This window comes from Sinohyriopsis cumingii, chromosome 11 (assembly GCF_028554795.1).
Source record: "Sinohyriopsis cumingii isolate HCF-2022 chromosome 11, ASM2855479v2, whole genome shotgun sequence".
Taxonomy (NCBI): Eukaryota; Metazoa; Mollusca; class Bivalvia; order Unionida; family Unionidae; genus Sinohyriopsis; species Sinohyriopsis cumingii.
In genome coordinates, this window is record NC_142971.1 from 59,483,262 (window position 1) to 59,498,698 (window position 15,437).

A 15,437-nucleotide genomic window follows, 5' to 3' on the forward strand; every position below is an offset into this window, starting at 1 on the left:
TATCTTGGTGCTTGGGAGATGAGGAAGGTCAAGTATGACGAGAGGCGACAGGGGTTAATGAGTTAACTGGTAATATCTGTTAAGCCTGTATTTTATAATTCGGGGTTAAAATTTAACATGACTTTCTTTTCATCGGGAAGGACTGGTAGATTGAGAAATTTACTAGTCCTGTGAAATCTTTATAGTCCTTCCCACAAATGGTGACTGATAACTTCAGTGTTTCCCATTACCCTCATTTGTACTTCAGGGACCGACAAAATTATAATTTGCCCCCCACCTCCACCCTGTTTTTATACCAATTATTTCATTTTTTTTACTTAACCTGACCCCCAATTCTGACACCAAGGGGATTTCTAACTCTCAGTCTTTCACCCCTAGGGGATACATTAAACTTTTAAACTTTTCTGCCACTGGACTATTCAACTTGTACAAACTATTAGTCCAACAGGAAATTTACTAGCCTTGAGCTAGCATTATTTGTCACATGTTGCAATTTAACACACTTCATTTCAGCCAGAATAACTGGTTGGTCAAGAAATTAATAGTCATGTGAAATCTTTATAGTCCTTCACACAAATGGTGACTGATAAAAACTTGAACTTTTCTGCTACTGGACTACTGAACTTGTAGAAACTATTAGTCTGACAGGAAATTAACTAGCCAGAGGCCAGAGAATTATTGCTAATTTTTACCACTGTATTTATACATTTTTGCTTTTCATGTGCTTTTTATTAGTTTATTAAGGTTAAGCTGTCAACAAACATCCTACATGTTAATCATCAGTAGTATTATTTGTTAAGTATTAGGTACGCTTTCAGAAACGTGTATTACAGTCAGCATTTTGAGGCCTATCTTAATACATCTTGTCTTTTTTGTTGTTCCCCCACAGATGCCCATTGCCAACCAGAGAAAAGGGACAAAAGGGTAAAAAAATTTATTCTACTTAAAAAAAATTGACAATGACCATAGCACAAAAAAAAAAAATCAATGAGGAAGCCTGAAAATTAAAAAATTATTTACCAATATTACGTGCAGTTCTCACCGCTGACAAGATAACACAAATACTTGTAACGGACTACCTATTAGTTGTCAGTGAGTTTTATTCAACGTTTTAGGCCATTAAATAGAGGCTCCATTTCACACACTTTAGACACCAGGCCCTTTGTTTTGCAAAGTTTAAATGCTACGAAAACATCACGGCTCGCTTAAACTTGGAAGTCATTATGATGTTAACTCATTAACCCCTGGAGGTTTAAGTCGTTCTCGCCTGAAATGCGAGTAGGAAACATATTTTGGGGGCTATTTCTGCATACATCCTAATACATCAACTTCCAAGTGATTTCCTGTTAACCTAATGCCTAGTTGTGTTAGAAACATCATTTTTTACTGGCTATATCGTTCACACATGAGCAGAAGGATAAAAGTTCTTATTTTTTGTTGTGCTTAACAGACCCGTCATTTTTGTATCGAGACAACTCTTTATTCCAAATGCCCATCTTATCCTGCTTTTTGCAAAGGTTCACGTGTCTGTGTGCAGTTCATATTGGTCTGCCTTACATCTGCGGTCAAAAAGCATAAAATCACGACACAAAATCAGATTCCAACCACGGGCGAATTTTGGGGGAAAAAAAATGAGGTTTTTCTCTCTGTATTTTGTAGTGCAACTAGAACATCCAGATTATTTGGTATCACCGTCGAGCTACATCTGTCTACCTTTCAAAAATGGTGCTAAATATGAGTCAAATGTACATGATGGATGGACAAAAATAGACAGTATGCCTTTCAATCACCCTTTTGGCAAATGTATAAAAGGCAGAATACCAAACTAAACTAAATAAATTCAATTCTAAAGAAGAATGCAATTTTCATTTTTTTTCTCAAACATTGTAGACCTGTGGGATCATATGCTACAAAACTATATTTCCTCATCGGGGTTAAGATAAACTGAATAAATAAGAATGAAATTAAGAATTGAAGATATTTTGATCAAAATATCTCTGCCTGTTAGCTAAAAAATGAGCCCTGCAACTGATCAGATGCAGCAATCTTATATGGTCTAACATGTTGGATACAAATCACTGAAAACTAATAGGTAGTCAGACAGAAAGTATTTTATTTTTGTCTTGTCATGGATGAGAATGACATATGAACAGGTGTTAAGTACATGTCTGTCTGCATTCTGCATACTGGAAATACATCCAGTAAATCATATACAAGGGCATCACCTAACAATGCCAGAGTTCTAAAGATGGAAAGACCATTGTGTTAATATGTGCATCGATAATGTATTGTATCACAGGCTGTGTAGTGTGAATCATATCGATACTATATGACTATTATGCAAGATTTCTCGTCTGTTCCATAACACTGTATTTGGGTTCCAAGTCCAACACAGCCATATTCTGCTTGTTCAGAGTAGAGTATTCTGATCAAAGGAATATCCTAACTTTCAACTTCTTTTTAGGTTCAAAGAATAATTTCAAAAACCACTGAATAAAAGCTTGACTTGGCAATTTATCTGCATTTGTCCACCTTGTGTGTACATGCAACAACACCAATTTCAGGTTCAAATTTACTCACTGGTATTCCCATGAACACATTTCCAGCTACAATAATCTGACAGACTTCATCATAGCTATCATCAGCTTGTATTTCTCAAATTAAATCATTCTCTGAAGATGAACCACGCTGGACTTGGCCTTTTGGGATTTTCTAGGTAGTCTGTATATTAAACAAGCATTCATAAAATTTTCCTTGATTACTGCAAGGTTAAAACTACAACAGATTGCTTGTTGTTGTTTTTATAAGGTTTAACGCCATTTTTCAGCACAAGATAGGCTATACATGGCAGAGGAAGAACCCGGGAAAACCCTTGAAAGAACCACCAACCCATGAGAAGCTACCGGCAAGCTTTCTCACATATCCACATTGGCCTAGCCCGAGACTCGAACCCACGTAAGACCACTCAGCCCCCAGATTGCTTGTTCCAGGGACAATGTGCCCAACAAATTTAGTTTCACAACCCATTTATATCAAGCCTGAGTAAACAGATCCAAACCTGAACAACGACACGTCATGACAAACACTTTAGTCAAATGAAAAGTGAATAGTGTGCAAAATACATTTTATATGCATGACTTGAAACTAATTTGCTGGAGTTCCCCTGCATCAGTGCCTGCCAAGTGAGCAAATTCCTACAAATTTTGTTCGATTTCCACATCTGCATTCCATGGCAGCATTTCTCTTAGGAAAAGAATGATGAATTACGAGCTTTAAAATGGACTTTCTCAAAATTTTGTATTCATAGGCAGCGATTCCTGTACATATGGCAAAAATTGGCTAGATAACAATTCCTATTGAAACCCACAAATAAACAGTGGCCAAAAAGATTAATTCACAGCAAAAGCTTACTCTAGTCCATGAGCTGTATCCCTGAATGATACATCTGGATGGATTGCCCCATATCGAAGGATGACACTCATCTTTATGGTTCTACATCTGGGTATGTGTGGTCATCAGGAACAAATGCATCTCTTGGCTCGATCTGGAGCATCTCAGCTGGCACAAACCAGCTGGAAAGAGAAAGAAAAAGAAAAAAGAGAGTTACTTAACAGACTTGTATAGATACACAACTCACTTGAACTTTGATACAAAACCTTATTTTACTTAGGCAAGTAGGCCTGAGATGGCTCATCTGATTGACATATGCCTAAACAACTGAACGTAAGAGCAATTGGTAAAGAAATCTGGGTCATCTGATACAGAACATAATTCAGACTAAGATCAATCAGAACCTAAAAAGTTTTTGTTCCATGAAACTTCCAAACAATACTAAATTTTAAATCCCAGGAGTAAGTTCAGAGTTTGTTTTGAATTACCTAAAAAAAAATATGGATGCCTCCTGAGGCAGCTGCATATGCCATTGCTGATAGTATTGCCTTTCCATGTAAGCAGTTTAACAGCAAGTCAATTTCCCCAATCTTGGAAAACTGAATCAAAAGTGGATGCAAGTAACTATAGAATATATTCCTTCTTCCCATTCCAAATTACTAGAAAAGCATGCACGCATATCTTTCATGAAATATCCTGATGATCACAATCTATATTGCTGTGATGTTCTAATTGGGGCAATAAAGCTTAATATGTCCACTAAGATCCACAATGTGGATAATCCACAATGACCATCTGGTCTGAAACATTAATAGTGTGAGAGGATTAATGCCCGCAATATGAACATAGATTTTCCATAAAACAAGACGTGTGTAGTACTGTAATGCTAGGGCAAACAAATGGCTCAGCAATTTTAAGCTGTATACTGGGGATCAATTAATCCTGGGTTCATTTACTTTCTTCAATTACTCAAAGTTATGACTGTTCAATTAAAATTACAAATACAGTGTAATTGTAACTAATTATTCCATTACACCATTTATGGCGCAATTGAACACAAGTCTGAATCCAACAGTTAAATAATTTTTGGGAGAATTAAAATAAACATTTATCTTTGCTAAAATTCTTATTGACTTGCAATTGAGCAATTAAACAAATCAATACCATCCATTAAAACTACAATTATGCCATATCAGTGATGTTCAAAATTAATTGTTCAATTACACCAATTACTCTGTAATTGAACCCATGTCTGGCATCAATGACAGACATGTTCAGTTTATGCTTAACACGGTACAAGTTAAGCAGCAGGAAAAATAAAACTAAGACAAAGAAATTTCATTAAATTGAAAACCTGGCGACTATTAATTATACCATAAGCACCGACATATCTCAAGGCCTGAAAATTATGTTTCTGACTCAATGGTCCACTACCAGTAGGACCCTAAACTGACCAAGACCACACAAAGACAGGTCCAACAGCTAAGTGGCCAAGTCTCACATGTGAATATTGCTTAACCTCAGACAGCTTCTCCTTGGTCCTCAAAGTGTACATGTAGGAACAATGTTCAAATATGAACAACTTAATTTTGACCTGATGCAGTGGCTTACCGCGATATATGACAAGGCACAGATATGGTTATCATACTGGAACTTTGGCTGGAGAAGATGGGGAACATGTTAATAAAACAATTTAAATATAACTTAATGTGACAATCAGGAATGAAAAAATTGATCACAGTATTTCTCTCATAGTTTTTAATAAAAGAAATATCCAAATAATGCTTACGTGAGAATTGTTTTTCCTTTTTTTTGTTAAATTTTTGAAAGAAGAATATCTTTTCAAATATTGTACACAGCAAATAAATTGTATCAGGAAATTTATCTCATGCAATACACATAAGCACACATAGGTGAACATGTTTTAATAATCAAATCTTTGATCATAAAAAGCTTTGTGTAAAACAGAGATTTCTACAAAGTAGCTGAGACAACAAGTTCCATGCCGTAACCTAGTGTGTTACTCTGGACAGTACTCTCACATTGTACCAACATGTCATAAACATATGCAAGGCTGCATATCTTGCGCTGAGACGCATTAGCTCCATTAGCAAATATCTTTCAAATGATGCCACTAAAACACTTGTGTGTTCATCAGTACTTTCAAGACTGGAGTATTGTAACTCAATTCTGTCTGGTTCATCTCCATATCTACTCCATAAACTTCAAAACACAGCTGCTCGGATCATACTTAGAGTACCATGATCAGAGCACACCTCCCCGCTGCTCTGTACCCTACACTGACTAACCATTCAATCCAGAATCAAACACAAAATTTGTTCTCTGTGCCAAGTTTCACTGACAGACTCTAGTCCAACATACCCATCTGACCTCACCCATGTGTACACACCAGCAAGATACTTACGCTCCTCTTCTGACAATCGTATATTCATTATTCCCACTATGAAAACAAAGTCATATGGACAGCATTCTTTTGCATACCATGGCTTAGCAATGTGGAATGAATTGCCCACTGAATTTAGACACAAAGACACCGTGATCACATTCAAGAGTGCTCTCAAAACTCACTTATTTCGACTGCAAGAACAAACTTAAAGACCTAATAATATTTTCTACCTTAAATATTCTCAGTATGTTTTTTCTTCTTCTATGTTTGCTAATTTCATGGTATCTGTATTTGTAATCATATCATTATATATGTTTTTTATCTTACAGGTGTTGTATAATGTTGTAAAGCGCTTAGAGCTTCTAAAGATTAGGCGCTATACAAAGTCCTCATTATTATTACTATTATTATTATAAAGTGGACGTCCATAACACAATCATATTGCGACGACTTCTAACTGCAGTAATAAAACTTTCCATCCACAATGAGCCACAACATGGTCAGTCCATGACGACCACTACATCTAAGCAGTGTCCGAATGATCTTGAATTGATTAAGGTCCATTGTGTGAATATGGTTTTTCCATAATCCATGATGCGCATACTGTGATGACAAAAATAGAAATTCCTGGTCCCTTGGTCTAATATTACTATCAAATTTGTCATGTTTATGTCAACAAAGAGAAAAAAGTACAAAGTCCTCTGTCCCAACTTGAACATATTCTATGTTTTCTATCATTTATGTCAACAAGCTGCCAATTACAACCCATTCCTTGTTCTAAAATCATTTTGATGCTGCCACCATGCTTTAATGCTGTTGTCACATTAACAAATGGGCAAATTTTTGGTCATCAGAACTTGGTTTTCACAGCAAATTCAACATGTACACCTTTCACCAAAACAAGCCAACTACAATCTAAAAAAAACCAACATACCTTTCATGTAAAGAAGTCGGCATTAAACTTGTACAAAATCAACGAACACTGATTGATTGTTGCATTTTGCAGAGTTATTGGTGATTAGAATGAATTTAATGTTTCAAGCAAGTTTTGTTTTCTGCAGGATAATCTTAAGATATTGCATTACAGTATTTTGGAATCTGAGTGTCTTAACAAAATGAAAGTAATAATAATAATAATACTTTATTCAGTAATTTAGGCCACCAGCCTATATTACAAAATACAATACAGAAGTTAAACATGGTGTTCATCATATGTATATAGATAAATAATTTCCAATAATCAGTGCAATATTTTATAAAGATGTTACTACCTCTAAGTAAATTATTCACCATTTGTTTGAGTTATCAAAGATTTCTAAGACAAAAAGCCGAATCGATGTAGTAAGAAAGATTTCTTATAATTAATATATTGCTATGACTCGTTAGTGATATAAAAAAATTAACAGACAGAAAGGGATAATACACTTCATTGAAGTATTTCTTATATGATCATAAGCTAGACAAACACAATGGAATTAATCTTCTACCCATGATTTCCACTTTTCTAAAGATAAATTTCACATATGGCCATTACCAAATGGAATTAAACGAAACTTTAGATTATAAAACACGTTTTTTTCTTAATGTAAAGATGTTTCTCTTTCAAGGCTCTCAGGGGCCCCAAGTGGCCGAGTGGTCTAAAGCGCTCTCCATTACGGATCACTGCCATCTCACCTCTGTCTGCGTGGGTTCGAGTCTCGGATTCGGCCAATGTGGGTACGTGAGACATCTTGAAAATAAATATTATTTGAACATAATAAAGAAAAATTTCATTAGAAAGAGCGCGTTATTAAAAATTATTATCGACATGGATGTACAATGAGGATTCAGTCAATAAACAGCCCAGTTCCCTAATGCCGCTTCTTGCCCCCCCCCCCACGGTTTCTTGATGTCAAAGTGATTTTCCCCCTAATTTTTGGAGGTCCCTTGGTAACTAGCGCCTCGCTGATAGTGCAGTTTATGTTTGTGGACCCCGTTGTGCATGAGTTATCGAGGGAGAGATGCATATACATGTATATGCATCACACAGAATGTAACATTTCTTATTACAGTACATAAATTTTAAAAAATAAACGCAAAAATTAGAATCTTGTCTTGTAACGAAGAGAGTTTAACCTTGAATTTATCTGTACAAAAAAATCCCATACAAGATTTTCAAAAACCTAATCTTAAGACGATCTGGTTAAAAATCAATCATTTTTAAAAAAAACTGATTTAAATTTTGACAAAAGACCTTCAAAATTATATACTATTGTAAAAACAAAGACTACATTTTCTATAAAATCAACTTTTCTTCTTATAATTTATTAAACCAGTCCCCAAACTCGAATCATTTTTTAATATATAATGCAATGGACAACAATTTCTTATTTCAGCTCTGAGATTCAAAAATTCGGACAAAAATTTGGCTGAAAACAAATTGCAGCCTGTTTTCTAATCAGAGTTTCCTCCAAATATTCCCACCCGATTTTTTATATTTGGATATTCAGGTTGGGGTGTGGGATCATTGCAACTGCATATCGAAATGCTTGTATCTGCAGCCACCATGCGGTAGCGACATGTTAGTCTCTTACCAGCAGGCCTAGAAATTTAAACTTATGTTATATCGACTCATACCTGCATAAAATTCATAGGAAAATGATTTATTTTCTCAGATCGAATCGTCAGAAGATGAGGATGCTGACAGCGATGATGGTAAGAGTTCTTGTGGATAAATGTTCACATAATTTTGTAAATAGTGGATAAATAAGTTGTGAAAGATTTGGACAAATAGGGGGAAAAAATGCATCACTGTGTAGACAAATTCATTTGAAATAAATGGTGAAAACTGGATATAATTTGAGAAATTAGTATAAAAGTGAATGCATGTGCACATTGTTTTCAAAATTTTCCAAACAGGTAAAAACTCTGGGGCACAACCAGCTAGACACAGCTTAGTGCTTCTGGGGCATAGCAGCAGAGATACTGATAACAGTGCTGGGGCCGAATGAGTTAAAGTTTGCTAGGCCATCCGGTGAGCGGCTACACTTTGTCACCACCATGTTGTCCTCTTATGATGCTAGACTGGTTTTCATACCTTCCACGTAAGGAAAAATACGGATATCGAGCTGACTTTGAAAATAAAAGTCTACTAGACAAATCTAATCCAGTAGGTGTTTGGATTGACTCAGCATGTTTATGGCAAGCACCCAAATTTTCAATACTGCACCCTCTGAATATTCTGGTTAGAACTCGATAAATTTAGCTCACGGTCAGTTTAGTTACAACTCGATTACATGATTGTTACGATCATCAAGTGGTGGCAGAAAATTCCCGGCTTTTTCCAGACTTTCATCAATATTTGCGAAATTTATGGACTTTTCAGTCGGGAAAAAATTATCATTTCTCTCGACTTTTTCCCCAATTTCCAAGTAGCAAGGGAATCCTGTCTAGCAAATAAATATTCTTCCAGCACAGATCACAATACCTATTATTTCTCTCAATCCTGTTATGCCTACCTGTCTTTATATTTATGCACCAAGTATGTAAATTTAGCAAGTAATTTCCTAAGAAAATACAATAATCCACGAGAGCTATTTTGGGGCCCAGAGTGGCCAAATGGCCTAAAGTGCTCATTGCCATCTCACCTGTCTGCATGGGTTCGAGTCTCAGGTTCAGCCAATGTGGGTATGTGAGAAAGCTTGCCAGTAGCTTCTTGCAGGTCCTTGGTTCTTTCGGGGGTTTTCCCTCCACCATTTATACTGGCTGCCATATGCTATCTCGTGCTAAAAAATGGCGTTAAACGCTACTACAACAACTACAATAACTTATGCTCAATTAATACAAAACATTGTGAAAAGTTTTCATTTTCCTGGGAGTAGCCTCTTTCCCTTGTTAGTCCAATTAAGAAGTTTACATTTGTTGTTTAAGGCACTGAGGTAACCCAAAATCTAGGCTAATTCAAGTACATGTAGCATGTAGTTACTGTAACAACTAAAAAGACCTGTGCTACAGCAGTAATAAATAGTAGTTAATTGTTTAGTGACATTTGTTAGCTGACAATGGACTATACAGGACATGAAACCAGACTGCCCTTTATTTCATAAATGTGTTTATACTGGGATGTGACCAATACAGAAATTTTCAAATATGTGACCTATACCAGTGCATTTTTTCATGGTCTTGTACTATTAACTTGCACATTATGGATTTATAACACAAAGATAACACAAATGTTAGTTATCAGTATACAAGTTTATTTCAAACTGGTTCTGTCTTTTGTGTTCCTTTAACCCTTGACCTCATGTAAGTGCCTTTGGATGCCTCTACTCCATTCTCATGAAAGCGCCTTTGGATGCCTCTACCCAATTTGCATGGAAGGCGCCATTGGATGCCTCTACACCATTCTCATGGAAACGCCTTTAGAAACTTGCTGTAAACAACCACAATTTTGAGCGGGGAAAAGCTCCTATTAGATATTACATTCATTGGTGTGAACAACCATTACATCAGATCATGTGGTCGCTGTTTAAGATCTGGTCGAAATCTGCTATTTAAAGTGACTGGGTCATATTCTCCACTCTCCAAAATGGAGGCCACGGATTTAGTTCAGTACTTTCTTAGTTTTCACAATTAGAATCACAACTATGAAAGCTTCACTAACTTAAGCAAGGGCTCTGATATTGGTGTAGGCAGCAACTAGTTTTTATAAATTATAAATCAAATTCTGATGATTTAGTGACATAGATGCAAAGAACTTGTAAATTTCAAGTATGGGAAATGGCACCTACAGTTGGTCACATGGCTTAACTGATTTGATGGTGAACAAGTTCTTAAAGCACATAAAAATTCTTCCGTCAAAAGTAATTATACAGCTAAAACAATCGGATTTGTTTCTTAAATCTTTCCATACATGATATATACCAAAATTATAAAATGTCTAAAACTGATGTTAAATGTAATATATACACTACTTAACAGTTAAAAAGCAGGCCTATGTGCATGGAGTAAAATAGGTAAAAGGTGTTCTATTTATAGTGCACAGCACTGGGTAACTTTGCAACATGTACATCTAAGGGCTAAAAACCATACATTCTATGAGGTAAAAAGTTAATCGAAAAATTCCATTCTTTATTTTCATAAAGTGAAAATCCTATGTATTGAAAACAGGCAAATTTCATTAAAAAATCTAAATTTGATTTTTCAGCCCTCCCTCCTCCAATCAAACACTTGTCTCAACAGCTGTGTATACTGACAGCTTCATCAAGTGCATCGAGATAAACTGGTAGTATTGTATAATCATTGTGACCACAAGTAAACTAAATCAGACTGCCTAAAGAGTTTTGTTTATTTTCATGAAAGCCATCACTGAGCATATTGCACAATGAAAGATTGGTTGGTACATCTGTATCAGCTTAAAAAATGGGCACTTTTTATTTTCTTGGTCACTTGTGGGGCATTAAATCTATATATTTTAGTATGACTTGATGTTTATTTTGCACAAATCACATAAGAGCTCATCTTGGCTAAAACACATCCATTAGCAGATACCATGCCAAAGAAATGTAATTTGCAATAAAATGAGGAATAAGAATGACTATTAACCTGAAGCTCCACCCCCAACCCACCCCAATAAAATACTAAAATATGAAAAACTTCATAACAACATCTTGAATAATAGCAAAATTCAAATGTTTAATGAAAGCAAACTGAAGGACTTGGCCCCCTTTTTCCTAGTTTTATCATTTCAAGGGTTTTTCAAAAGCAGATATCAAAGTTGGGAGGGGGTGATCTAATGTGTACATGTACACCTTTTGCCTTGCATGGATTCCTATATTTTAAACTGGAGGGTGTTACCAGAGTAGGCAGGGTTTGGGGAGGGGACCTCTCCCAATGGCAATAAAAAATTGTTTTGAAGTAGCCTGGTGTAAAGTAAAAGTCACCAGGTAAATCACCTGACTTCTGGCTGATAAGGCAAGTCCTGCTTTGGATTTTCATAGTTCTTAATTCATTTCTGTCTAAGTGATGCTAAACTTATATTTAGTTCACAAAGATTTAATGCCATTTGGGAGTTAATAGGGACAACTTCTGTAATGTCATATTCTCAGCACAAGTCCTAAGATAGGGGTCATGTACCAGACGAAGTGGGTGACCAAGTCACCTAAAAAATTAAAATCTCACCCTTTTCTGCCAGGAAAGTGAAAATGAGTTCACTCTACAGTTCTTTTTAAATGTACACTGAGTGATCGTTCATTTTGAAATGCTCCCTTACCATAGCCAGATATTTCCAGTGTTATGTTCAATTTAAGGCAAACTGTTGTTGTTGTTGGGTTTAACGCCATTTTTCAGCACATGATAGGCTATACATGGCAGCCAGTATTACTGGTGGAGGAAGAACCCGGGAAAACCCCGGAAAGAACCACCGACCCACAAGAAGCTACTGGCAAGCTTTCTCACATACCCACATTAGCTGAATCTTAGACTCGAACTGCTGCAGACAGAGGTGAGATGGCAGTGATCCGTAATGAAGAGTGCTTTAGACCACTCGGCCACTCAGGGCCCCAAGGCAAATTGTAAGCATCATGCCATCAAATAGCTGGTGCTGATTTCAACTGCACTGACAATCAAACTCGTGCACATTCACAATCATCTGTTTTAATGGTTGACTGACCAATAACTCATTCCAGAGTAAACTGAAGCAGAGATGTGTTTATGTCTATGGTTATTGCAACAATCACTGGCTGATTTCCGCAAGTTATCATTTGATTATAAAAACATTCAAATTTGTGCTTCAAAACTCAAACAATAGAATGTAAATAGCAACTTATATTATAAGAACAGTGTTGGTGACCTGAAGATTTTAAATGCTGTTCATGCACTATTTTCTTCATAAAATCAGATTGAAGCGGTAAGGAAATCTGTCAGAGGTTTAAAAAAAATGGCAGACATTGCTGTATCTGGGAAGCACCACTTTGGTAGATTGTCTGTTTTCATAAACATTTGCGCAAATATTTTAAGGAAAATATTTAACTCAGAAAGCAGTCTCAATACATGTATTATGTTATTCAAGATCTAGCATAAAAAGGCAATTATGTAGTCCAAGGGTTATGCTACCAGGTGATGGGGTGACTAAGACTCCTAAAAAAATTAAAACTTCACTTTTTACTATTAGGAAAGCAAAAATGACTTTGCAGTGTGAATTTTTTAATGTACATCAAGTGACCATACATTCTGAAATTGCACTGAGAAACTCGTGCACATTCATATAGGTATGTGTTTTTGATTGACCATTAACCACCAATTTTGCCACAGATTATTATGTATCTGAATTCATTGGGAAATATTAACAGCAAACTTAGGCTGAGAAAGACGAAGTTCATTATGTTACAGGGTCTATGAACGGTGTCTATACAAATTTCATACTGCTAAAACTGTCTCACATGTTCCTTTAACCATTGTAAATTCCCAATAATTAACACTTGTATGCATAACTTTAACTTCTGATTTTGTGATTATTGAAAAAAGATGCAAAATACATTTAGACTGCTTGGTTGTATATGCAGTTAAGAAGAAACATGTCAGCTATTGTCTGAGTAATGACTGTATACAGAATATATTGAATACAATCACAAAGACAACTTACTGGCTTTACTCATGGATCAGTAATAAGTAACATTTCCTATGTTTATTTTGGCATAACACTTCAAGAACCTGGTGAAATTGTTAAATTTCAGAAGCAATGCCATGATCATACTATATCCAAATTCATATGCGAACTCTTCCCCCAAATGATGAACATTTTACACACTATTTCTCGTACTTAAAAAAAAAAGTTTTCCTGGTAGAAGAAAAATACATGTACATGTATTTAAAATTTCAGGAACCATGCCATGATCGTATTATATTCAAATTCCCCAAAATGATAATACATTTTTTATAAACTATTTCATGTACTTGGACCCAAAAATATTTTTTCATGTGCAAAAAAAACTATTATCATCACTGCCTTGATTCTACAGAACATCTGCTAAGTCGTCTTTATTAGGGAATGGCGTAAACAAACGACGACTATTGATAACCACAACTTACTAGCCCATCGAACTATTAACTCTTTACCTTCTGCTAACGCATATATGCGACCATAAAAATAGCCTTGTAACCCCAGAGACGCATATACAAGCTGCTAATAATAGTCTCTCTGTCCCCGCTGGCGCATACGTGTTTCCGGCCAAGGGTTGGGAAACCCCCGATACGCATATACACATTTCATATTAAAGCTCTGTATTGGATGAAATTACAAACATCCGTTCTCTTTTATAATATTTAGCCAATGAAAATAGTCCTTACATAAAATGATGAACGTATTCTATTAGTAGTTTTACAGCATATAAACGGGAAATTCTATTGAAAACGAGGTCAGTGGTGACAGGAAAACAAAATGTCAACATTCATGTATTCCAACGACGATTCTGATGGAAGTTTTAAAGGATTTGAAAGTGATGATATTGATTTTAACCAGATTCAAGATGAAGGATTGGACATTAGTATAGGTCCTGTTTCGACACCTGACATTTTAGATTTATCTGAAACGCGAGACAATCAAATATGGTCGGAACATGTGAGACCGGTAAATGTGGACGACTTTACAGCAGTTTCAGGGCCAACTTTATTTTAGAAGAAAATGCAAGGGAGATAGATTTCTTTTTACGTGCTTCAGGCAGTATCATAAAAAATTACCAAATCTGCAATAAAATAGTGGATACATTGGTGTGTAAAATAGTGGTGAGAAAAGTAATCTAATATAAATTTTAAACACACATATTGAGATATATTTTTTTAATTATAAATATGTGAATATAAATATTGATTCCTGTGGATTATATGTACTTGCTGGTGGAAATCAGTGGCACAAAACATTGGTAAGTGTTTAAAATTTTATTTTTCATTAAATTACATAGTTTGCATGGGACAAAATTGATACAGAAAATGTAGACAGCATGTAAATAATTCAAGAAGTTCTCACTCAGGCAGCTATTATGATGCTCTGGGGTTCAGCCTACAAACTGCTACTAGAAGGCTGGCTGCTAATCCAGCTTAGTAGCCAGGACAGCAAGTACTTGCAGAAGGTAAAGAGTTAAAATATTAGTTTTCATTAAATTACACAGTTTGCATGGGACAAGACTGATACAGAAAATGTAGATAGCATGTGTACTAACTCAAGAAGCTCTCACTCAGGCAGCCATTATGATGCTCTATGTGGGGTTCAGCGTACAAACAGCAGCTAAAAGGAAGGCTGCTTATTAGGCTTAGTACTTGAAGAAGGTAGAGTTAAATCTTAAATAATGTAATACATAGGTTTTCCTTTCTATCAATTGTATATTATTCTGAATATATATGCCCAATGATTTATGAAAACAGACTATGTACAGTCAGCCAAAATTTCAACTTAGAAATTCAGTGTGTATTTTATAACCAATATATAGATCTTTAAAAAACTAAAAGAACAACAAAAATATTATGTCTACCCTGTCTGGTTCAAAAGTTATTGGCAAAAATTTAGCCACCTACTTCACTTTGCCTGGTACTGTGACATCAAAATATTTTATTTGTATTCAAATATCAAAAGTAATTTCAATGATGATACAACAATATTCTGACATTT

General features: G+C 35.5%; 1 protein-coding gene across 6 annotated transcripts in view; it reads right to left on the reverse strand.

The window, feature by feature from the left end:
- The window catches only part of LOC149788525 (uncharacterized), a 182,008-nt gene that overhangs the window by 159,479 nt on the left and 7,092 nt on the right, over positions 1-15,437 (reverse strand). For all 6 annotated transcript variants that reach the window (XM_089974539.1, XM_089974538.1, XM_089974536.1 and 3 more), the window contains exon 2: positions 3,412-3,572. In XM_089974539.1, coding sequence (XP_089830665.1) covers positions 3,412-3,482 — 71 coding nt within the window. In that variant the 5' untranslated portion in view covers positions 3,483-3,572. The remainder of the gene's footprint in view (positions 1-3,411; positions 3,573-15,437) is intronic.